Raw genomic sequence first — 27,407 nt, 5'->3', positions numbered from 1 at the left:
TTAGTGATTGTTTTTGTACAGGGACTGCAGGCTTCCCTGTATTGTAGCTCTTCTGCCTCGGACTATAATGGTTGTTAGAAAACTCACTCCATAGTTATAGGCATTTGCCTGCGGCTTGTGCCTATAAATTTCGTTTGGGTGTTTACCAACCATTCTAGCCCACAGCAGCAAGTTGTAAAGCTTTTTTTGGCAGTCATCAGACTTTGTACTATGGCAAAACTATGTCCTACTATCGTAGTGACAGCCTCCCTGTCCACAGGTGGGGTGTTCTAGTCATTAGTGTATATGAAAACATTTGAGTGACTGAGTGGCTTGTGCCTGCATTTAAAAATTGAAAAACGTAGGAGTCTGTATGGAGCCATATTGGTAAATTGGAAATATTAGTCCCGCTGCACATGAATAAAAAATCTGATTGTGTGCTCAGTAAGAAATACTTGCCTTTCCCACCCTCTTACCTCCTATTATGTTTTCTGAAGTGAGCAAGCCACTGGGGTCCGACATGTGTAGTTAGTCATCCGAAGTAGCATAGCATATGGAACGAGAACACCCATATTACCAAAATGGGTTACTTGTTTTTCAGCAGACTGGTTTACTACCCTGAGATAAGGTAATCTTTTCAGGTGTTCCTCAAGCAGTGGACCATTTGTGATTTTGAGGATTTCGATCATATATTCATCACTTCAGTCACTTCTTTTTTCTATGCTATCTTGCAGGGAATACAGGGAGTGTTTCTTCCAGCATGATGAAGAAAAAAACAACTCACAAGTAAGCTTTCACCTAAACAGTTTGTCACTTTGCACATGTGGATAATAAAATGTTGACTGAAATTAGTGCTAAAGATTGTGCCTGTTACCTCTGTCACCTTAAAGTACAGCATTTTCATATTTTGCCTAATTCAAGGTGATTTGAGAATTATTGCAATGCCTTATATGCGTGGTTAGGTAGGAACCATATTGGGCTTCGGTATAAGTGTTTCCACAGACCAGGACACTAATTATTATTTTTTTTTTAATCTATTTTTATTGGGTTTTGTTTTACTAATAAGAAAAATCTCCTCAGTCACCATGAAATATAACAGATCATCTGTGGTGTATCATATAAGATTGGGAATATAGTTGCATTTTATCCTTGCTGTAGTATACATGTTGGTCATGGTACATTTGTAGGGTTGGAGTATTAAAGTGGGAACGTCCCACTTGTTTGAAATCACAGAGGAGAGAACAGGAGATAATGGGGAATAGGATGTAGGGAAGAAAAATACAGGGCAGGCTAGTTCGGGTGAGATTAAGGCCTGGAGAATCGGTGTCTATCGTTCCAGACTCGAGGCGGCTGGAAAAGAACCTCCACTAAGAGGGCCAACTCTATGCTTAAAGCAGGACACTAACTGTTGCAGTTTTCTAGTCTTCGTGCATGGATTTCAGTGTTTTCATAAAAACATGTTCATGTTCACATGTGCTGGTAAGGAACTCTGAGCATACAAAATCACTTTAATTGTGTGCCCTATAGAATTGCGCCACGGCTAAAAACAAGATTGTGGAATTTAAATTTGTCGTCTGGTAATTCAAATGTGGACTTCTTCTTTTTTTTTTTTTTTTTTTTTTTAAGAGTTGTAAGGGCAGTAGACGTGTGTTTAGATGAAATTCTGCAATCAATCTTATATCTTAATCAGCAAACGGCTAGTAGTAATTACTGGCACACAAAACACATTTTTAATAACACCCTTCCCAATTACAGCAGTTTGGTTGCCAGTCTGTGACTAGGTAAGGCCCATTGTCTTTGCCTTTAACTTGGTCATTTAACCAGTTCTTGCGATAGTGCAGATTTGAACAGGGTGAAATTTGGGAAGATCTACATCCCTCTGATCTTCATTAAGCAGACCAAATTTAAATCTGGAGCTGAATATATTTTGTCTGACTCACTAGGTTTGAGTCTTTTGTCTCAGTACATTTGAATGATCCCAGCTTTCTCTTAGCTGAAGGTCTGAGACAAAAACAAGTCTAAGAAGCTTTCTTAGTTATTTTATCACCCCAGTGACTGCTAATGGACTTCCACCTCTAGAGCTAAACACTTTATTAGATGTTTGACCATGTTTTCTGGACTGCAGTAACAAGTCATCTTAGGAACCCTCAACTCCTTGTCAGCCCCGCTGGCTGAAGTAAGAAAGCTGCCTTGTCTGCTAGCCTGTTCTTTTATTTTTTGATGATCCCCTTTTCCTGCGTGCTTTGGTCTTTAACGTAGAAAAAGTAGAGTGTTAGAATAAATGCTTACATTAATCTAAGACATTGGTATTTACTGTGGCAGCTTTATATTTCAGCTTTCTTTTGTTGACTGTCATTACAAACTGTGTCATTGCAAATTTGGACCAATCACATGCAAGTTGTTCAAGCCACCCTAAAAATGAATATTCCAGCAAGTGCTGCTCAGCTACAGCCCATCTTAGGGACAACACCAGCCACGTAGGCCATGTTTCCGCCCTTATTGAGCATCATGAGGGACATGCATGTTGAGTGCAAGGAGCCCCGCCTAGGCATAGCTATGCCTCTTTGTTTTGCACAGCCTCTCATTCAGAGTGATGGCCCATTACCACTGCTGCATACGCTAGCCCCCGGTGCCATTCCCTTTACTTCCCCCCAGTTTTAAACAGTGTACTCTAAGAACATTAATAGTGTGCACTGCATTACGTGATTTAAGATATTCCACATCCATACCTTTTGATTTATTTTAATATTCTTAAATACAAGTTGTATAGTCTACCCACAGCTATGTCCTGAAACCTCCTCCCACTTAACTTTGCATTGAATAGATTGTAAATTGTATGGTTTGGGGAAAAAACTCCACGCTTTGAAAGCAGCTGTCGCTCATTTTCTTGCTGCATTTAGAGAAACTTGCTACACCATTTGTTTACTGTTCCAGAGAACTTGAAACCCAGGAGTACAGCATAGCCAAAGCAAAGTTTACCATGTGGCACTCTGTTTTTAGACCGCTTACTCTGTCTGCAACTAACACAATGCGTCCTGCTTTTGCACTCTTGTTTGATATCTTTTTTTTTATTGCTTGATCATGGAAGCAGCTGTAGGCAGTATAATCTTTGTTGGAATCTGTTATGTGTATGTTTTTATAGGGATTCAGTACTTTGTTTCTTCCCCTTTAAGAGAACTTCTCAAGACTAACCTGAATCATCCCGCCTGATTTCGCCGTTTCTCTTCCGTGGGATCCGAATGTATTTTCATAAGTGTAGTACACGTTCTAAAGGTGCGCACTCATGAGGTACTTTCAAAAAGAAGTAATATGATTTCAGTACCATGCATATCTGACTTAGCCTAATTTATTTTTAGCATAGCTTATATTTAGCTGAAAAATAAAAACACTTTTTCAATTTGGTCTTTTTTGAAAAATGGAAGACCCCCTTCCACCCCCAGGAAAACGATGGAAACACATGTATGTCGAACCTTACATTAGGGATACATTTCTATCATGTTTCGGCTGCCAGAGGGTTTCATAAATCTTCTGTGCATTGTAGTGCTAGTTAATCACAGTTGATATTTTTAGGTCTCGCCTACAGGAAACGTAAGCGGTCTTTTGTCGCAGACTTGATGCGTTCTTCTTGAATGCTTGATACAGGCATTAGGTAATCCCAGTGCTTACCGTTGGTTCTCTTTTTATCAGTTTAGTTTGCTTCCATTTTATTGAATGGCTTTCCTTTTTGTTGTTGTATTTATCCCTCCCTTGGGACATAGCTTCTTTATCATTCTTTTGATTGGATAACTTGAATTTTTTTACTGCTTGATTTTAGTACACTACTTTAGTTCTCTTTCAGAACTCTATTACTGCTTTTCTGTTTTTCTTTGCTGTCTATTATGTTCAGCTTCCATGCTTGAATTCCCACACAGTGTTGATCTCAAAGGTTCAAAGACACTTTATTCAAATAACATTGTATCCATAAAAGCACAAAACACAACAACAAACAGGTTAAAAATGTGCAAATTAGAGAGTCATAATAAAACCATAGCATCATACAATATACAGTAATGTTTAGAACATAAAAAATTCATTAATGGAAATCGTAAAAACGTAGGGATTGGACATCATTTGACGTACTTGGACTGCAATTCTCAAAGTGCCTGTGCGAAAGACCAACTCTTCATCGTCCAGGGTAAGTAGTCTTGAATAAGCGTGTTCCAAGCTGATGGGCATGTGCTTTTTAAAATATGGAGTTAAAAGCCATTTAATATACTTTAAATAGTATTTACAGAAAAACAAGTGCAGAATAGATTGGCCACTCTGGCCGTCACACGGGCAGGGAACGCAATCAAGGTCAGAGTGGTAGCCAAGGGGAAAACATAATACAAATGTAATAGTGCCAGCACTTAAACGAAACAAAAGGCTCCTCTCCCAGTGGCTCATTGGCAGGTAATATAATTAGCCAGCGGGTGTACAGAATTTCCACTGGCCATGTAGCTATAAACAAGGGATTTTTTGGATTCCTTTTCGAACCTTTCTGCTCTATGTAATGAATAGAGCGCACTCCTAAGGTCACTTTAGTTCGCGGCCATTGCTGTGCTGGGATCTGTATAAATGCGTCCCTTTTTAATGCTGCAGAGGCTCTGATACACCCCTGACAGCCATGGTATGTCTTTCCCTTTTGCACATCCTATACAGTCAGAAATGATCTCTCTTGTTAGGGATGCGGCCGGGTTTTTCCTGGCCCGAAAACCAGAAAAGGGCAGGGCGAGCCCTAATGAAATCTTCGATAAAATGTAGGTTGAGTTCATTATGGCAGGTATATTGGGGTGTGGATATTGGGACGCCTAATAATTCCTGCAAAATCTATTCTCTTCCTGTTGGATGCAGGTACTATTGGCAAAGCCCCAAACCTCAGCGCCATACGTAGCTGTTGGCACACATTGGGACTTACATTTTTTTTTTAATGGCACCTGTTCTCTTTGGGCGTGGGAGGCTGCGGATCGAGTTGGAGGCCTTTGAGAACTTGCTCCTGGCGTGAGCCATATGCTCACTTTAGGAGCCGTTCGCAGCAAAGACCACCCCAAGATAAGGAAAGGTGCTAGTGCTCATCAGCTTCTGGTTGCCCACAGATATGGAACTAAGTTGATGTTTCTTTGGATCACATGACATTCTAAAAGAGTTTTTGAGATGAGTGCATAAGTCCAGGCTATCCATATGGTTGACAAAGCCCTGCACTAGCATACGTAAGGAATTCGGAGCGCAGCCCATTTCTCACAACTCATCCTGTTGCTACCCTCACCCCACCGATTTTTCATTTTTTGCCTGCTTTTTACTACTTCTCAAAGACCCCAAGCTCCTCTGTTACACCCCATTATTCTCCCCATTTCGCGTGTCACTGACTTGCGCCTCTCACATCTCACTAACTTCACCATTGTTTTCTCATCCCTTCCTGTCATGTTTTCTTTTTTTTTCTTTTATATGAATTTAGTTTGTTTTTTTCATCTGCCAAGGGAGATGCAGTGTGCTACGGGACCACACTTTCTCTTGAAGTGTGCTTGCACATATTTTTTTTAATATACTACTTGGAGTGGTAAATAAAATTAAAAAAAATCCCTGTTGTGTCAGGACATGCAGTCACACGCAAGCAATATTTGTGTGTTTCTGCTGATGTGGACTGCATCCCTAAAAACCATGGCAAAGCCAAATGGGTGCATAATGCCACGGAAAGACAAAAACGTTTGGCTTTGACAGTGCTTGTTGTGTCCTGTGCTCCGAGGGCCTTTGAAGATTAGACTACTGCTTCTAAGACTTAATGGGTTTTTCCATTTCACTTTGCTCAAGGTCTCTTAAGGGACCATTGGCATTGGCTTTGAAAGTTTACTCTCTGTGATGGAAAGGCATGCCTCCTTTTTTAGGTCTCGCCTGAGCCAGCGCTTTAGCGCTGCTCTGGCGAGAGCTATAGAAAGCGGGATTTGGAAGTACAAACTAGTGCTTTTCAGGCCGCCAACTACAGTGCATGTGCGCCGGGCGCTCGCACCATTTGTCAGCCTGCTGATCACTTTCGCGGCCGCTTTCATGTTCTCAGTGAGCCCCACGGCCACTGAGAACATCAAAGCGGCCGCAAAAGTGCTCACCATATGCCAGCCTTCCCTGTGTTGCTTTAGCACTCTCCGCCCCCCCCTTCCATGTTACCCGTGTGGTTCACTTTCTCTTTCATGGCCGTGCGGCGTTAATTTCACGGCCGCGCTGCAAATGCTTGTTTACTTTACCTCATTTCATACCTTTTCATTCCCCGTCTGTCTTCTTTACTTCCCCTTTCGACCTGTATCTCTGTTTGGTTTCCTGCGCGTTCTTTGTTTCTCCGATTAAGTCATGTTTCCTTTTTTTAAATATTGTGTACATTCTGCATATTATTTAGCTCTACAGAATGGCAGATCGATATAACATGCCACACTGTCTGCTGTCCAGGTTAATGTAACACTGCTGCCCCTCTACAACATTCCCAAATCCCGAACTAACTCTCGGTTTAAAAATATTTATTGTACTGTGGCGGCACCCTGTGGCCTTTCGGTGTAGGTGTTAAGTCGCCCTGGAATTGTTCCTCCTTACATAAAGCTTTGCTTGTGACTGATGCCATGCGCCTCTGCTAAGTGCCCGCAGGAAATAAAACAAGCATTGGCATAACCAATAGGTCTCGCTTTTGGGACCTTATAAGTATTTAGTTATGCAACTGTTGCATGGCTAAACACTTATAAGGTCCCAAAAGCGAGACCTATTGGCTATGCCAATGCTTGTTAATACTTCACTTCTGTTTTTCCCTCCCCTTCTTTCCTGGTCTCAGTATTATACTGTGATTGTAATTGTGTTTGTAGAGTGTTTACTAACCCTGATGAGGTGTTGAAGCGCTAGAAGGTGGGTAGCAATCTACTCTAAAACCCAAAGTTAGTTGTTAATCCATCGGTTAATAATTATTGTTGTTGATTTTCAGGTTGTTGGATTAGTCTTTTGGTCTGAGGTAATTGAAGAATTTGCTCCATTGTCAAGTGGTGACTTATTACGTTAACAGGAGTTAGATGGAATTATTAGCATCAGCTAAGCGGTGAAAGAGGGTTCTAGAAGTAGGCTGGAGGAGGTTAACGTAGCATAGCAGGAGAGAGACTAAACAAAGAGAGGTCATTTATAGGAATGGAATGGGATGAGTAGATAGGTTACATTTAGTTTGGTGTTGCAGCAACAGTTACTTTGAATGAAAGTTTATGCTTTCTAAAAAGAGGGTATGGTTATTTTTCTGAGACTTAGTAGAGAGTAAGACACGTACAGTGGGTGGGGTTAACTCTGAGGCACTATGGCATACAGAGGCTGTAGTGTAAGGAGAGTAACATTCAAGTAGGAAGGCAGGATAGAGAATAATCCCCATCCATATATCAGGGTATTTTCATGCAGTGTTTTTGGAGTGTTGACTCCGTGTGCAATCTGAGGAAGTGCAAAGAGTAGAAATAAAGGCTGAAATTTGAATCTGTGATATACAGTTTTCCCTCTTAGGTTGCTCCACCTGAGCCCCCCTTACCCCACACCCCTCCCTCCAATGTCTCCCAACATTGTTTGCTCTTCCATATGGGCACTGAACATCTTTGATGCTGTCAGACTTTGTAGTTGTTTTTTGATTGTTTTTAACAAGGTGTATGTCTGGATAGTGACTTGTGTGTCTGTTTAGATTTTGAGGAATGTACTATCATTGGGGTTTGCATTGATAAGTCAGTTATGTGTTTGTTTGACAAAGATGCATAGGTGTTGTTTCTAGGGCGATGTTGTTCTCCCTGATATAGCTTGTTTGTTAAGAGATGCTGCAACTTTAGCAGTTTTTGGATCTTAAAAGGTCCTGCAGGGTATCTGTATGTGGGCAGGATAATGTGTGAATTATTTCTTGGATAACGTTCAGAATAACCAGGTCATAACCATCTTTCTGAACTCTTAGTGATTCTTAGTTGCTGTGGTCATTACTGGTAGGGAATTCCAGTGTGCCACTAGGACAGATAAAATAGGACCATCAGTGTTTTACTTCCTATAAGTAGGAATTGTTGTGTGGCGGCAGTCTGGCATGTACGTCCCTAGGTTGGGAATATTTGTGATTTTTTTTTTTTTTTTTTTTTTTTTTTCTCGTTTGAAGGAATTTTAGCGCTTTGCCATCAATAGCTCTGAGAGTTATCTAGTTGTTTGTCACATTATTTGGCCGATGCATCTCTTGCAATGAGAAAATGTCAATGAACTGCAACCAGTGAATCTACGTTTATCTTGTAAGTGCACAATATGTCCTCTAGGCCATATAGTGTTATCTGAAAGAGACACGTTCGTGATAGATTCCTAACCTTAGATTATCCCCAGGCGTCAGACTGGATCCGGAAAGTTTTGCTAGCAATACCCCTGTGCGTCAGTAGGTTGCGTCGTGCAGGTCCGCGTCCGGCGCTGGCGTCGTAAGCGCCGAGATGACATCACGGAGACTATTTGGGCGCCATCCATGCGCGCTGATGTCCGTTCTTTCTTTTTCCGCGCCAGCAACCGCAGATCCGGATTGAGCACGTACCTTATTAACTTTTTGACTACTCTTTTGAGACTTTTGTCTCCCCTTTTTAGGTCTCGCCTGAGCCAGCTCTTTAGCGCTGCTCTGTCGAGAGTTTTAGTAAGCGGGTTTTGGAAGCGCTAACTAGTGGCTTTTTTCAGGCCTCCAGCTACAGTGCATGTGCGCCGGGCGCGTGCACCATTTGTCAGCCTGCGTGATCACTTTCGCGGCCGCTTTGATGTTCTCAGTGAGCCACGCGGCCACTGAGAGCATCAAAGCGGCCGCGAAAGTGCACACCATTTGCCAGCCTGCATGCCTCTCTCCGCCTTAGTGTGCGCGACGTGCCCTACCCCCCTCCCTTATCCCACTTCCTGCTTGCTGTTCAAGTGCCAAAGCTGGGATTAAAACCTTCTATATGGAATCTCTACAGAAGTGCAACTTAAACGTGTGGATAGAAAATTAATCTTATGACCCCATGTTATTAAAAAGAAAAGCATTTGTATGTAGGTGGTCTGCGAGACCACCATTGAGATGTTCAGGCTTCCTCTGTGCTAGAACGGAGCTGCAAGTAAAATATTGAAACATGATTAAGAGACAATTGTAGCTCCCACTGGAGCCCTTCCCAGCCCTAACAACCTTTCATATTCATCAGCGTTTCAGGAGAAACGTACTATTCCCACCTCCCAGCACAGCTCCCTTCCTTCGTCCACTTCACCCCCAGGGGCATAGCGCTTCATCAGTCTGTCTGAGACCGTTGTAGCGCCTCCTTTTCCTGTTTGACCACCTGCGGCTTGTGTAAAGTCGTGTGTTGAGATTGAAGAAAAGAAAGCATTGTGTGTTTTTCACACATATTGACGCGTCCTGTCCAGCGCAAAAGCAAGCGTCCTATCCTGCCTTCTCCCAGCAGGACCCTAAGCAAGGCAGGACGTGTGCCTGGGCGGCTTTCAATACATCAAAGACACTCTCTCAGCTTCCAGTGCCTCTCGCTTCTGGGGCATTGACAGCCTCATTGGTTTCCGCTTCGAGTTCACAAACGTTTTATCCGGAGCCGGTCTCTCTAAGCTGGGCCTGAGTAAACCATTTCGAAAGGTTTTTCTGGTAGGAACTCTATGGAAGAAACTCATTTAAGGAGGGTGATTAGAATTGAAGTCCATTGATGCATTGAGATGACCGTCTTTTGGCTGGATGGTGCGGGTTTACTGGGATGGGTTCATAAAATGCAGTGCACATTTATGAATTTGACTTACACGTACAACACGACAAAGTTTCCAACTTTACAGTTAAAGTTTCAACTTTTCCCGCCTCTCATGGTTACCCATCATGGATAAGTTCAGGGAGCTACGAGGTCGACTCTCTACAAACGGTGTGTTTTGTTTAAAGGTGTGCTTTTCAATCGATACTCAAGTTTACAAAAGAGAAACGAGCATTGGCAAAGCAAATAGGTTTGGCTTTAAAGGGCTAATGCATTTAAACTGCATTTGTGCATGCCCGTGTTTCCATGCTTTACAATTTTAAAGCCACTTCTGTTGAATTTCCCAAAGCTTATTTTATCTTGCTTTAAGCAGCTGGATTGTTTGCACTTATTCATGCATGTATATGTTTGAGCGTGCTTTTATGTGTGTGTAAAAATATGTATGTTTGTACTTGAGTGACTGTCAGAAAATGCCTGACTAAAACAGTAAATGATTCTGTTGCAGTGAAAGAAAATATTGCTCTCTGTATACATGCGTGAAATGAATGTGTCCGTTTACTTTGGAGATGTCAAATATGCCTGCATGCATGCATTGTTATGCAAACACCCCATGGGGGTTGGAATAATACCTCAAACTGCCAACAGTATGTGGAGAGGGACAATGCTCTGTTGGGCAGTACCAAAGTTCACTCTATGTATAATTTCAAAATATTGTAAACGATAGGTTGCCTGACAGCTGCACTCTGAAGCCACACCTAACAAGCATTGGCATAGCCAATAGGTCGCGCCTTTGGGACCTTATAAGTGTTTAGTTTTCCAGCACAATATCCTTGGTGCAACAACACCAACTATTGCATGGCTAAACACTTATAAGGTCCATAAGGCGAGAGCTATTGGCTATGCCAATGCTTGTTTCCCCTGGTGCACGTAGGGATGCCTGGATTGAAGTCTAGTGGGGCCTGCTGTCGCAATAGGTCGGTGGCGGACCCCCACGATGTTTGCCTCTACTGCCTGGAGACCGACCACGACTCCCAGTCCTGCCGGGACTGTCAGGCCATGGCCCCGAAGGCCTTGAGGGAGCGGCTCTGGAAACTGCTGAAGGCCTGGCACTAGTCCCAACGCCGCTCCAGGTCCAGGTCCCATTCCCGGGACCGCTCGAGGGGACGCAGTCGTCGCTCCTTGGGCTCCAAGTCTTCACCCTCGGATTCCGGTAAATGATTACATAAAAGAAGTCGAAGAAGTGTGTTCGCTCTCCGACGTCCCACCGTCGGTCCTCGGATGCGTATGAGGGGGACAGCGGCTCCGCCCCTGAGGCTCTTCTGGAGCCTGGGAAACCCGCGGCCTACCCGGGTCCGTCGGCGACTCCCGAACAGGTGCAAGAATTTCTTGCCACCATGGACCGCCTTTTTAGGCCTCTGGCTCCTCCGGCGTGCCTTCGGGCCCCGTGGTCCCGTGTCCAGATCCTGTTGGGCTGTCGGCGCCGCCGGCGGATCCAGCTTCAATGCCACAGGATCCTACGCCGTTGGCTCCGGCGCCGCAGTGGGTGCCGTTCGTTCTGCCCTTGCCCCGGTTCCAGGACCATTTTGTTCCTACCTGGGATCCGCATTGGCAGACGGTGCTGTTTCCGACGCTGTTTGTCCCTGCTCCGGCTCTACCGCCGCGTCCGGTTCCTCCTGCAACGGAGGTGGAGGATGACTGGGAGGGGTCTGAGGACCCTCTTGCCCGTCAGTGTGACTCTGAACAGGACTGGGCAGACGATCTAGAGGTACGCCGGTGACCTCGATGTCTCTTCTGACCCGGGGTTTGCCTCGTCCCTCGCCTACAATGGAGGAGGGCGCGTCCTGTACGATGGTGCTTTGTCGGGCTGCTGACGTCCTCGACCTTGATCTTCCTACGGTGACCCTCAAGACTAACCTCCTCACTGAGGTGCTCCAGACGGCGTCTAAATCGTCGGAGCCACTGCTTCCCTTCAACAACGCCCTCACCGCTGTCCTGTTGGGCACTTGGTCGCCGCCGGCCACAGAGGCCCCTGTGGATAAGTATGTCGCTAGATGTCACCGTCCGGCGCCCCGTGACCCCGCGTTTCTGACTACTCATCCCACGCCTGAGAGTCTGGTCATCCAAGCCTCGACGTGGCAGAGTGCCTTTCCAGTGGCTCCGCCGGATAAGGACTCTAAGAAGATGGAACAGTTTGGTAAGCGGTTGTTCTCGTCGGCCAGCTTGGGGCTGCGGTCGGTGAACACCGCCTGCTTGTTGGGTTGCTATTCCCACGTGGTATGGGATACGGTTGCTCAGGTGTTACCTTAGTGTCCTGAGGAGGCCCATGCTGTGCTTTCCCAGGCGGTTGCTGAGGGTAAGGATGCGGCTAAGTTCGCCATTCGGTGTGGTTTGGACACCGACTCGTTGGGCAGGGCGATTTCTACGACTGTGGCGCTGCGTCACCACGCCTGGTTGCGATCCACTACGCTCTCGCCTGACGTCCAGAGTTCACTCATGGACATGCCCTTTGATGGCACTCACCTGTTTGGCGATAAGGCTGACAGTGCACTGGAGCGCTTTAAGGACTTGCGGGCCAAGTCCTTGGGTCTTTCCACGAAGAGCCCCGCCACGCCTGGGTATCGTTCCTTTCGTGGCCAAGGCAGGGGCGTCAGGCACATTCCTTCAGCAAGCCTGTGCAGAACCAGCCTCCACGTGAAGGCGATTTCCACAGGCGCGGCTCTTGGAATCAGCATGGGGGACAGTCCACCTCCGCCCCCGCTGCTTCTACCTCCAAACCTTCCTAATCTGAGCTTTGTGGAGCACCCCACACCAGTGGGTGGCAGGATTCGCCATCACCTCCCCCACTGGCACACTGTCACATCGGACAAGTGGGTGTTGCAGATGATCCGCAAGGGTTACTCCCTTCCATTTCAGTCCACCCCTCCAGCCATGTCACCTCGGTACCACCGCATGTCGGGGGAACGCTTGGCGACTCTCCGGCAAGAAGTTGTGGCCCTCTTGGCCAAGGGGGCCATCGAGTGCGTTCCTGGTCCAGAAGTAGGAAGTGGTTGTTATTCCCACTACTTTCTGGTCCCCAAGAAGGTCAAAGGGGGGGGTGGCTGCGTCCCATATTGGACCTCCGGAACGTCAACCGCTTCCTTCGGAAGGAGAGGTTCAAAATGCTGACTCTGGCTCAGGTCTTGGCTGCCCTCGACCCTGGAGACTGGACGGTAGCGTTGGACTTGCAGGACGCATATTTATACATCCACCGGCGTTACCTGCGGTTCACGGTAGACCAGGAGCATTTTCAGTTTGCTGTGCTCCCCTTCGACCTTACCAGCGCCCCTCGGGTGTTCACAAAAGTGATGACGGTGGTCGCGGCTCATCTGTGCAGGACATCAGGGGTGTCAGTCTTCCCTTACCTCGACAACTAGTTGTTGAAGGCGGGCTCGCCCCAGGCAGTCGTCAACCAGCTTCAGACTACGGACGACCTCCTGCATTTGCTGGGGTTCTCCATCAATGTGCCGAAGTCGCACCCGAGTCCCTCTCAGAAGCTGCCCTTCATTGGAGCGGTTCTGGATTTGACGCTGTTGCGGGTTTATCAAAACAATAACCTGTTTCTCATCCAAAGCTTTCAATCCCTGCAGTCAGCATTTGTTCATCAAAATTGCTAGTGAATATTACACACCAGCCGTCTTGCAAAGGTACTTGTGTTCTTACGGTGATATTGATAGACATTCAAACCATCCTTATTTGATGGATACTTTTACCTTCAGATTCCTCACCACATGAATCTCTTTGGCGTGGCACACTGACTCTAGAAAAGTTAAATTAGCTCTCCAGCGTCAAGTGGCACTATGGTTCTGTCTTGGCTGCTGTCACCCCGAGTGGAACGGATATGCCCAGACGTGGGTCCTGTGCTCTCCATGCCACTGGAGTCAAGCTATCCTGGCTGATGAGGGGTGAAACCCCAAAACCGGTCCTAGGATGCTTGTTTCCAGTCCAAGGAGGACCTGGTCTGGCTGGACTGTTCCATTGGGTCCAGGGTCAAGACTGATTTGCATATGGCTGTGTCCAAACTGGAATCGCATGGTGAGCGAAAAAACGATGGATTTAGGCCCAGATCTCTGTACTGGGGTGAATGTATGACATTGTTCTGCATTCTGTCCATCAGTTGTTCTTTTTGCATCTTCTGTGGCTTATAACATCTTACCACACTTGAGTCGTATATGATGCTACCCTAGCTTCTAACGTCTGTTTAGTTTCTTCTGAGCAGATCCGAAGTTGCTTCTTGTACCAAAATCTTTAAAATATTAAATAGTTTTTAGTAGTTTAAAGACAGTGGCACCACTCCTGCTATAAGACTTTCAAGTTCACATGATGTCTGTCTATGGGCTCGAAAGTCCGAGCAGACCTCTAGGACCAGTGCCAGCCATGACTGTTTGCCTTTGGCGTCTATCAAGATGCAGGCCTTTTCTAATGTCTGGAAGTTACGAGAGTGCGTCACTACCTCTTGCTGATTTTGGAATAGGTACTAAAATCAACATCAGGATGTCTTTTTTTTCCAAATGTAGGACTTACTGTGCGGAGACTTCCCTCCATCTTAAGGTCAATCCTGGTCACAGGGCTTGGTGTCCTGAACGGAGTATCTATCCCAGACGACCTCTTTGGAGCAGTGTCCTACCTTGGTGAACATGTTGGTGTTCAGCTTAGTCCCTACTCTACATTTGGCTCCTCCAACATCACTGCAAGCCTTTGTGTGTCATGGGGTTCACCTTGCTGAGGTGGTAGGTTTTATCGAGGCATTGGTGATTATGCTTCTTCCTCCTCTAGCTTCCTTCTGTGCACTTTCAGGTTTCAAAGTCCTGTAGCTTCTTCGCCTGTGCTTCTTGCTGACAGCTTGTTCTCTTTCACCAGTTGACCCTTGTGAATAAACCTGAAGTTGCTTCAGTAGTCAGTATTTTGCCATTGAAGGCCTTTTTGCCTGCTTTGATGCCATCTGTGGTAACAACTCTAGTTCTGTTTTTGGGATATATGGTGCAAAAATATTTTGATGCAGACTAGTTATACGATGTTGGAAGCCCATATTTGTTTTTTAATGAAACGTTGTTATAATTGGTCATGTCTGTTTGAAGTAGATCAGCTTCTGCATAGGCCATTGTGAGGTTGCTTGTCATTATTGACCAGTCCCAGGTGATCTAACATTATTGTCCTCGTAGTGGAGAGCTTGGGGCTAAATGCTTCTGTGTTTATGGGCATTGTTGCTGACCCCTCTTCCTTCTTGCCACCTACCTGAGAGTTTATATTGACCATGTGAATGGGAAAGAAATGCCAAGAGATGGCATGTTTGGTGGTTCCCGTTTATTAGATTACATCAGAGGCCACTCTGCTCAGAAGGGTTAGGATGGGTTTAGGTCTGCTAAGCAATGCCTTGGATCTGGTTTTGAGTGTGTGGCCTCGGTGTCTTGGTCTCGGGGGTCTTCGATGGTCCTTCGTAGATATGCTTGATTGGGCTCCCTGGGTTCCATGGAGGTGCTAAAGCAAATGCGCTTAATGAGGCCTTTGATGGATCTCATCTTTTTGTTGATCAAGCTTTTCCAAATGCGTTTTAGGTTGCCCAGAGTTCGGTCTGTTGTCACTGGTTAAGAGTTTTCCCTTGGGGACAGGTGCTCATTTATGCCTACACAGATCTGGACATTTCCACACCTGCGTTAAAGGTGTTCTGTTGTATTCGTCCCCTTTGTTGCTTCTGCATTCACTTGTGTTGCTTCTGACCCCTCTTCGGGGATGCTGTGCAACATGGCTAAAGGCTAAAAACCATTGGCAAAGTCAACAGATCTCAATGGCGAGACATATTGGCTTTGCCAATGCTTGTCTTAAGGACGTTTCAAGTATAACAACGTGTGGGGGAAAAAACTGAGCAAGTGGCCTTCAAAAGTGTCAATAGTGGAACAAGGATTCTACAAACCATTTTCAAAATTAACGATTTAGGTGCCAAGACATGACCTAGTCTAGTTAAACAAGAGCTTCTGGTTATTAGTTTAACAATGGCTATGGTAGTAATACATTAATGCCTTTAGTCCAGTTAAATCTGACCAAAGCTACTCCTTGAACAGTTAGTGCAAGGAACGGCTCTCTTGTCATTTATCTTATGCAGTGGAAAAGGCAAGAAGAAAGGTGTAACTTGTTAGTTATGATGCTGAGGGCAGTGTCGCTACATGGATGGTTGTGTTTTTTCTGCAGCACCAGTGACGGAAATCTCACAGGTATACTATTTGTTTTGTTCTGTTCTTCATAGGGTGATAGTTGCTTTGTTGTGCACCGCCCTGCACAGGGTGAAATGAGTAAAGGTGTCTTGAGTGAATTGCTCACCATTTGTAGATGCAGGGCGAGTGCTTCAAGAGTGAATGACTTAATAGTGGAGGGCACATGTCTAATTGGTTTAAAGATAAATACACATGTTTGCTGCAGGATAGTAAAGCCTTGCAGTGCAAAAGCATTTCTACTTACAGAATGTGCAGTTGCCCTCACTATAAAGCCCATGAAACCCTACAAACTATCATGACAGTAATTAGGCAAAAGAGAACCTTGCTGGCAGTGAAACACAACCTTTTTAGGCCGCCACCTACCAGACAGCACAGCTTCTGGCTATGTGAAAGACATCTAGGGGGTCTTTCAGAAAGTTGACCTGGGAATGCATTTTGCCCGTGGCTTGCTATTGGCTTTGTGGTTTGTAACTTGCGTGTTCTATGCCATGTGTGGCTGTAATACAAATGCTCTGCATATTCCTGCCATTTAGTGGTTTACTTTTGGAGTTGTGCATCTTGTTTTACCTCGAAGTCTATCCAGTCACAAGGTAGAGTGACGACTCCTTTTGGTGATCATGCCCATGGGCATCGACTCATTTGTTAGATTGTTTTCTCTCCTCTGTTTAGTTCGGAAGTGTGTGCCTCTCATCCATGTTCAACTGTGTTCGGTACGAGTCTTTGGTCCTATCCTGTCTTCGACGGTATAGTGTATGTCTATTGCGCTTTTCCATTCCAGTGTCGCTTGATAACCTTTGTTAGTTCGGAACAGAACAGAAACATTTTCGATTTTGCCCGCGTTGTCACGCCAAATATCCACACGCCTATTGACCTAAGGTGTTTAATCTCTGCCTATCAGACCACCGCAAGGGCGACTGCGACGCCTGCAAGTCTTTCCGATCGAAGAAGACACTTCGCGATCAAAGGCCATGTCGACTGAAAATGTCTCGCCACAGTGGGGACGATACTCCCGACATCTTCGGTGATGAGCACACCCAGGAAGAGCTTGCGAGCAAGGAGGAAGAAGATGCTTTCTGTTTCGAAGAGATCTCCGGCTTGAAGGAGAAACCTGCTTTCTGACTCATATGCGGTGATATAGAGCGGCCGTGCTTTTGGGTATTTTTCACGGGCTATCATACGCGCGGTCCTACTACGTGGCCATCAAATCTCAATACCCATGTTTTTTATTGATTCGTTTGAGGTACTAGACTACGACACAGGTGCCAGGCCCTTTATTCTAAGAGGCTTTTGACTCCATTGGATATCCTAGTCTTTGTTTATGCTCAATAGCCCTGATGAAGTTCAAGAAACAATCTGAACGAAACTCATTAGCTGGATGATGCTATTTAACTTGATTTGACTCAATAAAGCTGATGACAAAAATGAACATATTGCTGGACTCATTATCTTTATAATATTGGACAAGCAAAACATCGCTGGTTCACCATTCCAATCTGTGAACTCGAATACACCTTGCGACTCGGGCTGCGCATGAGTACTGCTGCCCCATGAGCCTGCTGCAACTAAAGAGTTTTAAACACTCACCCCTTACTGAGGTTGCCATACTGCCATCTGGCCATGATCCGATCCAAAAAGACAAGTTGAATGCTCTGCCTTTGGGCTCAAATGCAAAAACAATTATTGATGGACAGAATGCAGAATAATGTCATACATTAGATCTGGGCCTAAATCCATCGTTTTTTTGCTCGCCATTCCAGTTTGAACCCATCCATATGCAAATCAGTCTTGACCCTGTGCCCAATGGGAACAGTCCAGCCCGATTTGCCAAGCCAGGTCCTCCCTGGACTGGAAAAAAGCATCCTAGGTCTGGTTTCGGGGTTTCACTCCTCTTCAGCCAGTTGCATGGAGAGCATTGGACCCACGTCTGGACATACCCGTCCCACTCGGGGTGACAAATGCAAAAACAACAATTGATGGACAGAATGCAGAACAATGTCATACATTCATGCCTTTTGGCTCGGCATCAAAAACTGCAGCCCAGGCTAAGCCTTCGGCTTGGCATCAACCCACTCGGAACGAGCGCATTCTTCGGTCTCCGCTAAGCCTGCAAAACCTATGCTGCGGATGGCTCCACCTCCTTCGATGCCAGACAAATCATCGAAAGCCTCCATTCTGAAATCAACCGTACTGAAATCCAACCGGCTCCTGAGTAGAACCCCTGCGTCTAGGGGCGAAGCCACGTTGAGGACTTTGTTGACTGTATCGGCCAGTCGAGCACCCTCTGCCGCGACCGGCCCTGCCAGAGAGGTGCTGGAATACTCTTGAGTGAGGATTGTGATTTGTCCAGGGATGTGAAGGTGTTAACGAACTTTGCATTGTCTTTCACAAAATGTTACCCAAAAAGCTGGCCCTCTGCCAGAGGGCTGGTTCTGCTGAGGCCAATTCCACAATTTGCGGGTCAATTCTTAGAAGGACCGACTTGTGTCACTCCGACGAAAGGGCACAGTTTGCATTACCGAGGAAACAGATCGTCCTCTGTGTCCATCCAGCTAGGACCTCCAGGTGAATAGCTGCACACCTCTCTTGCGCCTGTATCGCTAATTCTAAAATCTTTGCCAGTGGGCCAGAGACATCAAGTAGTTTGTCTTGACAAGCCCTTCGAGCCCTATCGATGCCCCCTTCTTGGGGTCTTTTTTGTATTTCTTAATAAAAGTCTGCATGGACTTGTCTATTTCAGGGGTCAAGGCGGTTTTGTTTGGGAGGTCTGGTCGAGGGCACTCTGATCTCAAACGGGCTTAAACCGCTTTATCAAAGCTCTTGCGCAGGTTCGTCTACATATATTCCGCCACCGCTGGGGTGGGTGCCCAATCTGAAGAGCGAGAGTGGACAATGCTAAAAGGGTCAAACGTGAAAGGGGATGTATTACCGGGGAAGATGGAGTGCTCGCGCTTCTTGGCTTGTTTGTGCGGGCGCGACTCTTGGGAGGAATGAGTTTCGGTCTCCGTGTCGGTCTAGGGGGGGTGGAGGGGGGTGTCCGAGAGGTTAGGCACAGGAGAAGGGATCAGAGGGCCCACATTGTAATTGTGGTCTTTGGCTTTGTGTAACTTGGAATAAATTGTAACATGGGGCCAAGAAGGGCCTTGGGGCTCAGAAAGCGGGAGAGTAGGGGAGGGGGTAGGTTTGCCAGAGAAAGTATTAGGGGTGGTACCTATCAACTGATCCAGGCGGAGGGAGATAGGCAGGAGGGCAGAGGAAAGGGCCTTATCTAACTTTTTATCCAAAGTTTTATCAATAAGGGCCTTCATATTCTCGTCATAATAGTAATCTTCATCCTCTGCAGGGCCATATGCAGCTAGTTCCTCCTCATAGACTTCACAGTTGGACATCTTGATGAAAAAAAATCTGTATTCCACTCAGAATTTCCAGTGGGAAGCTAATTTTACAACCCAGACCCTCTAGTGAGACAAGGCGCAAATGCTGGAACAGTGAGACCACAGAAGGTACCACAAACCCCTGTAGGTTAGGACTAATGGAGGCCAGCTAGCCCCTCCTGCCTACTTTAATCAGGGGATTTTCTAAAAATTAATATTTCTGCAGTCCGAAATTAGGAAAGTGTTCAAATGTTAAAAAAAACGCTCAAAAATGCTGAAAAGATCTTATCTGATGCCCGGTACCGGCACAATACTGTGGAGCTGCTATCCCTCAATTCTTCTAGCCCGGGGAGAGGCGTCAACCAACGTGTGTGTGGGAGTCTGCAGACTTGTGCACTGATGCGCGCAGGCTTCCGAGAGGCACACGCAAGCAGCCCGAGCGGGCTCCTCTACGTGACATCGCTCCCGGGGGGCGGTGGCAGACCCTGCCGGTAGCGCGAGGAGTGCGCAGCAACATGGTAAACTTCACTTGCAGAAGCAAGTTAAATTATCCAGAACAAGTAAAATACCAATGTAAAGTTTTTCTTAAAAAAGCCTAATATAGAACAGAGCTACACGTGCTGAAGGAATCGTGAAAGTAAAGCGCATCAATTCAGCATACAGACATTACTGATATTTATACTGAACAAAATAATGAGGCACTTATCTTGATTTGCAGAACAGCAAAGAAAGAGGAAGTCAAGATGGTGCCTCTCTATTTTGTATACTATGAACCTTGTGGATTGGTTAATGAAGAAGGCGTGGTTCAAAGCCTTATGGGACATGTAGTGTTTTACATGTGTTTTACAGTTTTTTCCTTGGCTGCTATTTGGAGGAGTTAAGATTTGAGAAGCATAATCTGCCATAGAATCCACAGGCAGATGTATCAATCAGAAGAACTAGTTACTTTGGTAACCCTTTTTCTGGTGGATACAGTATCTGCCTGTGTATTCTTCACTGGCCCACGCGCCTCCCAGTTACCTGTCTGCTTATACCGAAAAATATATATTTTGTGATTTGTTGTGGAATCATGAGATAGTAAGCATGGGAAAATGTCTATGATGAAGAATTTCCTGGTTTGTTTGTGTACAGTGTATTCTTGTGAAAATGTTGACTGTTCACCCATTTGCCTCGAAGGCCCAGAAAAAATGGGTGTAACTGATGTCAGTACACCGACTAGGTCGTCTTACGGCTCCGATGACACCACACGAAGTAGCTTGCAGAGCCATTCTATTGTGACGTCCTCGTCGACGTGGGAGAGATGAGGAGAAAAGTTTCTGTGGAATGATGAACTTCAGGGTAATTCAAAAGGTGAGGAATCCACAGGCAGATACTGTATCCACCGGAAAAAGCGTTACAGAAGGTAAGTAACTTGTTCTTATGGCCCATTTACTCTCAAGCAAAGGATAAGATCTTTTGACAGGAAAGAGCCAGCCACATTGTAACATAATTTAACAATGCTTTGTTTTCATTTTGATGTGCAACGCGTATGCTTTATTTAGGACATCTGTGGCAACTCGTTTTGGAGAGTTGTATGAGTGTAAAGGCACTTTTTGTGAAAGCTTTTGTATTTGTTTTGCTACACAATAATTATGTATTAGGTCTGCAACTGTGCCTTTTTTGGAACACACATATCGCTGGATACAAACGATTTTCTCATTTGTCCTCTCATGCACTAGGGTCATGATTTCAATAGTGCAGCAGGTGCAGTGGCACAGGGGCTAAAAGGTCTAGGAAAACCACTGAACACCGATTATTGCTATATTTTACTACCAAACAAGTAGTCCGGAGTGCTTTTTTGGTTCTTTTGTAACCATTACGCCCAAAGTAACACATAGCCTATAGCATTACTGTAATAAGAGTTGTAACCTATTGGACTTTTCTGTCTATGTACATATGTTACATTCAGCACATTTATGTGGCACATTTTCACAGTTTTTGTAGGGTCTTAAAATGCTTCTGAATCTGGACACACACCTTGGCAAAGGCATTTTCATTCTATAACATTAGCATTTCAGCCTTTGTAAATGTGAGATAAATACTTTTGACTTACCATATGGCATTTCATACCAAGCATTGTCACAGCCAAAGGTGTAATGGCTTTGTCAATGTTTTTAGCCATATTATACAGCAGCGCTAGCTTCAGTGCAGCATAGGTGGGGAAAAAAAGCGCTATAACATGGACAATGCTGGCTGTGGCATAAAGCTTTTTTTTTTTAACTTTACTTTAAGCCATTTGCAACATAGCTAAAAAAAAAAAAACATAACCTCAAAGACAATAAATCTCACATAGGCACGACCTATTGCCTTTGCCAATGCTTGTTAGACCTGATTTGACTTCAGGCCATCTTGATTACACCCACGAATTAATAATGTATTACTGTTATTCTGTAAATCTGTAGCAAAGTGAACAAAGGAGCTGTGGAAATGCAGTGTTAAAGTGTACAAATGTGTATAAATGAGATGTTGCATCTTTGTATTGATTTAAACTAAGTTAGAGCTTCAACTGACTCACTGAGTTGAAATCCTCCTAACGTTTTTACATTTCTTTGAAGGAGTACAGTTGAACAAAGTTTATGAAGGGTAACATGTTAACGTCTTGCTATGTTTTTTGTGTGATATTTTCTGATTGCATATGCAGGAAACATCGAAACAATGTTGGACCAAGCAAACCTATTTCCCAGCCCAGAAGAAACATTGTAGGTTGCAGAATACAACATGGGTGGAAAGAAGGAAGTGGGACTTTAACACAGTGGAAAGGAACGGTATTGGATCAAGTTCCAGTTAATCCTTCTCTTTATCTTATCAAATATGATGGATTTGACTGTGTCTATGGATTAGAACTCAACAAGGATGAGAGAGTTTCAGCATTGGAGGTCCTTCCTGACAGAATTGGTAAGCATTGCTTTGTGCCGTATTTAACTTAGACTGCAAATTATATGTTGTGGAATGTTTATCATTAAATAACACTTGTAGTTTTTGTTTTTGAACCGTAATCTATCGTCCAGATATGATACGCAAAATAATTTTTGCATTATTGTGCTAGAGACATTTAGATGGCTTAGGGAAATAAATGAATTTGAATTTCACTTGAATACTAAAAATCCAAATCTATTTAAGATGTTGCTTCCAGACAGTCTTGCATTAAGTAAAAAGCTTTTTTTTATCTTGATTGCACACAAATCTCTGTGGTGGTGTATTCTACACGTATTTTCCATTTTCAGAAGAATGCAATGTTACACAAAAATTAATTACTGTTAAGCTGACACAGTTATTATGAGAACCACACCTGCCAGATCAGGTTACCCCACCTCCTGTCCTTGACCAAGTAATGATCTCTGACCTTTCAGAGGTCTCGTATCTGGATTTAAGACCAGGGAAGGTTCTGTCTGTCATATGTCTCAGCATGAAGGCCTACCTATAGAAGCTGCATTTATACTCCTCAACAGTCTTTCTGAGATTGTGTCTCGAATGTGGAGAAAAAAAGAATTTTGAGTATGCCACACAGAAATTTTACAATGTACCTATTGGTGAGTTAGGTCTAGTTAACAGTAGGAGACCTGTGTGAATTAAATGAATACTGGTCACATACAACCACTACATTTACATACAAGTGTTGCAGGGCTTGAATTATTTAATACTAGTCATTGAGTGGAGTCAAATGTAGGCTTTTGGTGGCATAGGTGTGATCTACTGACATTTCCTTCTGCTAAATCTTAATACAATATTTTCTCACTATAGATGGACGACTGAAGCAAACAAAGGCTTAAGTTAATTTTTAGTTTAGCTTTTTACAGTCCCTAATGTTTGATTACGGTATGTCCGTGTGTGATGGGAGTTGTGGGATATTAAATCCTACCGTGAAGGGTTTCCGTTCTTCCCAACACACTATAGAATTTTAAAATACCTTTTTAAAGGTAACCTGAAAGGAAGTTATGCCCTCCTTAGTAGTATTCCTTTTCGGTCTTTATGGCTTCTTTGTAATTATCTACTTTTTAAGTACCTAATGATAACCTGTCTAGAATGTAAGTATACAGTGAAACTCTGCCAAGAAAGAATGTGTTAAGGGTTTTTATTCACTATACAGAATGTAATATCTGTTTAATGTTTTGCACTCTGAACCAAACAGTTTGTAGGGCCTGTCTGAAGATTACTAATCTGACTTCCATAAGACTGCTGTGCAAGCTACCCTTAATCACACCAGGCAGGTGCAGCAGTAGCAGTGAATTTCCTCATATGCACAGAACAGATACACAACACAGACTGTGCTAGAGCAAGATTCCTTTCTCCTTGAGTAGCTTGGGCACTTATTTTAAATGACAACGGTGCAACTGGGCCACAGGGAGAACAAGTGGGATAGCATGGTGTAGGAAGAGACATGTAAATAGCATAAAAGGAAGTCGTCTAAAACCTTACAGAATCCTCATCACTATTCAGGCCATCTAGTTCGGTGGTTTTTCTCTTTTATCTGACTTTCCCCTGCAGCGTTGTGTAGTTTAGTAGGCGACCTCTGGTTTATTGTGTGGTGGTCTGGAACCCACCACCATCAACTGACTTAGATAACACTCAGAGCCAATGTAAACATGATATTTGAATGTCTCAGCCTTGTATCTGATTCACAGCACTATTTATTTCAAATGTTAACACAAGTCTTCATTGAATATTTCTTTAGCAAGAGTCTTGAACTATGGTTCTTCATAATCTGTCCCAAACAACAAAGGTTCCTTTAGTTTCTGGTGTGCTCTCATTGATCTAAATTCTGCTTAAATCTTCATGATGGTTGCAACTGTAGTTGTAGCCTGTCAAAAAGCTTAGGGCATGCACATCATCTACCTCTGAGGGACTTGGTCAGGATTGCCTTTCTTGTGGAGCCCATCTGCCAACTGGATCTAGTAAGCCTCGTGCATTTTTCTCTCAATTGTGCTACATCTTCCCTGGTCCACTCACTAAGAATGCAGTTCATTTGCACATTGTTTTAGTCTTTTCAGTTTCATGGTCTACTTTTGTTCTTAGGGACTTACACGTTTGCATAATGTATTCCGGGCACTTTGGGGTTTAGCTCTTAGATGTTAAAAAGACGATCGCATATTTTTGATACAACTGTCCACAGATTCCTTGCTTTACGTATACTCCAGGATTCTGACTAGACTTCGCCTCTGGGCTGGTCAACGGAGTATATTAAGCAAACACAAGGAGATGATGGACAGAGTGCTGAGACTTTTCACTCACCCCCAGTCACTATTAGATCTGGGTTGAATCCATCATCGTTCTTTAGCTCAATTTGTCACCCCAGTTCAGACCCAGCCATATCCAAGTCTTGACCCTGTTCCTCATGGGAACAGTCCAGCCGAATTGCCAAGCCAGGCCTTCCCTGGACCGGAAACAAGCATCCTGGGACCAGTTTCAGGGTAACACCCCTCATCAGCCAGGCTAGCTTGAATCCAGTGGCAAAGTGAACAAGGGACCCACGTCTGGGCATACCCTGCCAACTTAGGACAAATTAAGCAAACACAAGGAGATGAACGGAGTGCTGAAACTTTTCAGACACTCCCTCCCAGTCACAGATCTGGTTTGAATCCATCGTCATTCTTTAGCTCACTTCGCCACCGCAGTTCAGACCTCGCTATACGCAAGTCAGTCTTGAACCTGTTCCTCGTGTATTTTAGGCATCACCCATCATGATGGGATCTGCTGTTTTTTTGCACCTCATCATTGCTGTCCTAGGCTCTTTCTCGATTTCTGATCAACAAATTCCTCAGCTTCCTGCAGCTACTAGACTAATTGTTGCACCTGCAACAAAGAGCCTCCCGTTTTAAGCCGTGCAAACAGTTGTGCAAGATGATGGCCCTTTCAGAGCCCCCTCAAAAACTGCATCAGCTTTCTGTGGTTGAAACATGCCATCTTAGCCTGCGATTTAATGCACCCAGTGGACATTAAAGAGCGGGAGGACAAGTTATGTTTTTTATTAAGGCTCTCGGAGTGGGGGGGGGGGGGGGTCTCTGTCCTAAAGATAAGTCATCTTCTAGCAAGCGTTCTCCTGTGAGATCTTGCCACACAAATTGCCATACAAAGGAGTAGTCTTTGAGGAATTGAAAATGTGAAAGTGTTTCTAATAATTAGACTGAATGTAGTATCTGTTTGCTTTGTGTTTTGCATTCTGAACTAAATAGTTTGAAGGCCCTTTTGTGGGACTTTATAGTCTTGATTTTGTTCTCCTGACACTATACTCTTCCTTGCCTTTCAATGATTCTCACTAAGTCAATTTCACCAACAGTATCCCAACGTTTCAGGGTTATCCTAGCGTTGAGCAGTCCCCAACAGTAGCAGTTGTCTCGACCAGGCCAAACAACACATTAATTATATTGCTCCTTTTGAATCATGGGTCGTTAGTAACTAGCCTCAGCAGATCCAGTCTCCCACTGTCCTTTTGAGGTCTGACTCCTACCTCTAACGATATCACCTTCCTGTGGCAGGTCTCATATTTAGTTATTCACTGCAAGTTGATCTCAATGAACCACTGGGTAATCCATCTGATCTGCCAAGGTGGTGCCATTCCCTACCTATTCCCACCTCCTCAATCCCCCCCTCCCATCTTGTCCCAATGCCACCCCTCTTATTTCAGAGTGTGCTCACCAGCTCATGCCTCAATCCAGGAGGCAGAAGTTGGACAAGCGGGCGGGACATAGAAGTAGTGTCTTTAAAAGATAGTCATATAATTTTATTCACTCTTCTTCTTGTTTCCCAATACGGACTGAGGCCTACCTGAACCTCAGTCTTCTGATGCTGTGCATCCATAAGGAAAAGTACAGGATGCTGTCCCTGAACCAGGTTCCTTCTGGCTTTGAACTCTGAAGATTGGTGACCTATTGTCATCTTCTGACTCTCTCTCTGCCCACTGGCACTACTTAAGGTTTAGAGCGGAATCTCGAATCGTTATTTGTTGACCTCCCATTCGAATTAACTACAGCCCCACACATCTTCACAAAGGTGCTGGTGGCCATGGCAACTGTGGAGACTGGGAGTCCATGCATTCCCTTGGTGGATCACTGGCTGGTAAAAGAAGAGTCCCCAGCGCTGGTCTAGGAACATTTCCAGAAGCGAAGGGCGCTTCTCCATGTCCTCCGCTTTACCATCAAGGACCAGAACTCACACATAACCAGAAGGAGGATGACTGTTTTTGGTGGAGTGTTCAGTGTTACTATTATGACTTTGCAAAACAATAACTCTTCTTACTTTACTATTATGACTGCCTTTCTTTCTCAGGGGATCTTCAATATTTGGATGATTCCAATTTGTTTGACTTGAGCTTGGATCCCTTTCCTGCAGGTTTTGCGCCTGCTGGGCCTAACCTATCCTTTTGGTGCTTTACACCGGGACAGATAACAGCCCTTCAGTTGTGTCTGAGGAGGTAGTGGCTCCAGTACCAAGGCAGTCGGGCTCATGTGCGGATCTTCCAGCTGTGCACGTGGGCAAAGCGACAGGGAGTTTTCCTCAGTATCTGCCCATATCTGATCTGTAGTCTTTTGCCGGAGTACCATGAGTGAGAGCTGCATCCCAAGGTGACAGAGTCAATCTTTTCCAGATTGGGGTTTGCATTCATGGATCTCTTCGCCGCGTCCCAGAACTGGAAATGTTGTTCAGCTGTAAGCCAAATTTCCATCCACATGGTTCCATGAGGCATGCTCTTGGCTTGCTGGTCGCTGGGCTTGCTATACACCTTCCAGCTGATCCCAGTTCTGTCCATAGTACAGTGAATAGTGTTTGAGGGCCAGGTGTAGATTATTCGGATCCCCCCAAACTAGGCAAATAAGATCTGGTACATCATTCTGGTAGTACTCAGTATTTCACCTCTGATTCCCCTCTCACTATGTATGGACTTGCTCTCCTAGCAGGATGATTAAGTCCAACACCAAAGGCCCCCCAGACACAGCAGCATCCCTTCTAGAGATTGAGCGGTGCCTGCTGGAATGCTATAGCCTTCCTACTGAAGTTGAAAACAATGGCTTGGTAGCCAGAAAGACTGTCACTAGATCCATCTA

At 44.7% G+C, this 27,407-nt stretch overlaps 1 protein-coding gene across 5 annotated transcripts in view; it reads left to right on the top strand.

The window, feature by feature from the left end:
- SPIN1 (spindlin 1) overlaps positions 1-27,407 on the top strand; it is a 268,258-nt gene that overhangs the window by 157,178 nt on the left and 83,673 nt on the right. For all 5 annotated transcript variants that reach the window (XM_085632828.1, XM_085632825.1, XM_085632827.1 and 2 more), the window contains exons 3-4: positions 714-765; positions 22,010-22,263. In XM_085632828.1, coding sequence (XP_085488954.1) covers positions 714-765; positions 22,010-22,263 — 306 coding nt within the window. The remainder of the gene's footprint in view (positions 1-713; positions 766-22,009; positions 22,264-27,407) is intronic.

The sequence above is a fragment of the Triturus cristatus genome, chromosome 2_1 (assembly GCF_964204655.1).
Source record: "Triturus cristatus chromosome 2_1, aTriCri1.1, whole genome shotgun sequence".
NCBI classification, from domain to species: Eukaryota; Metazoa; Chordata; class Amphibia; order Caudata; family Salamandridae; genus Triturus; species Triturus cristatus.
The sequence above is the reverse complement of the archived record's forward strand: the minus strand, read 5'-3'. Positions and strand labels throughout refer to the sequence as shown.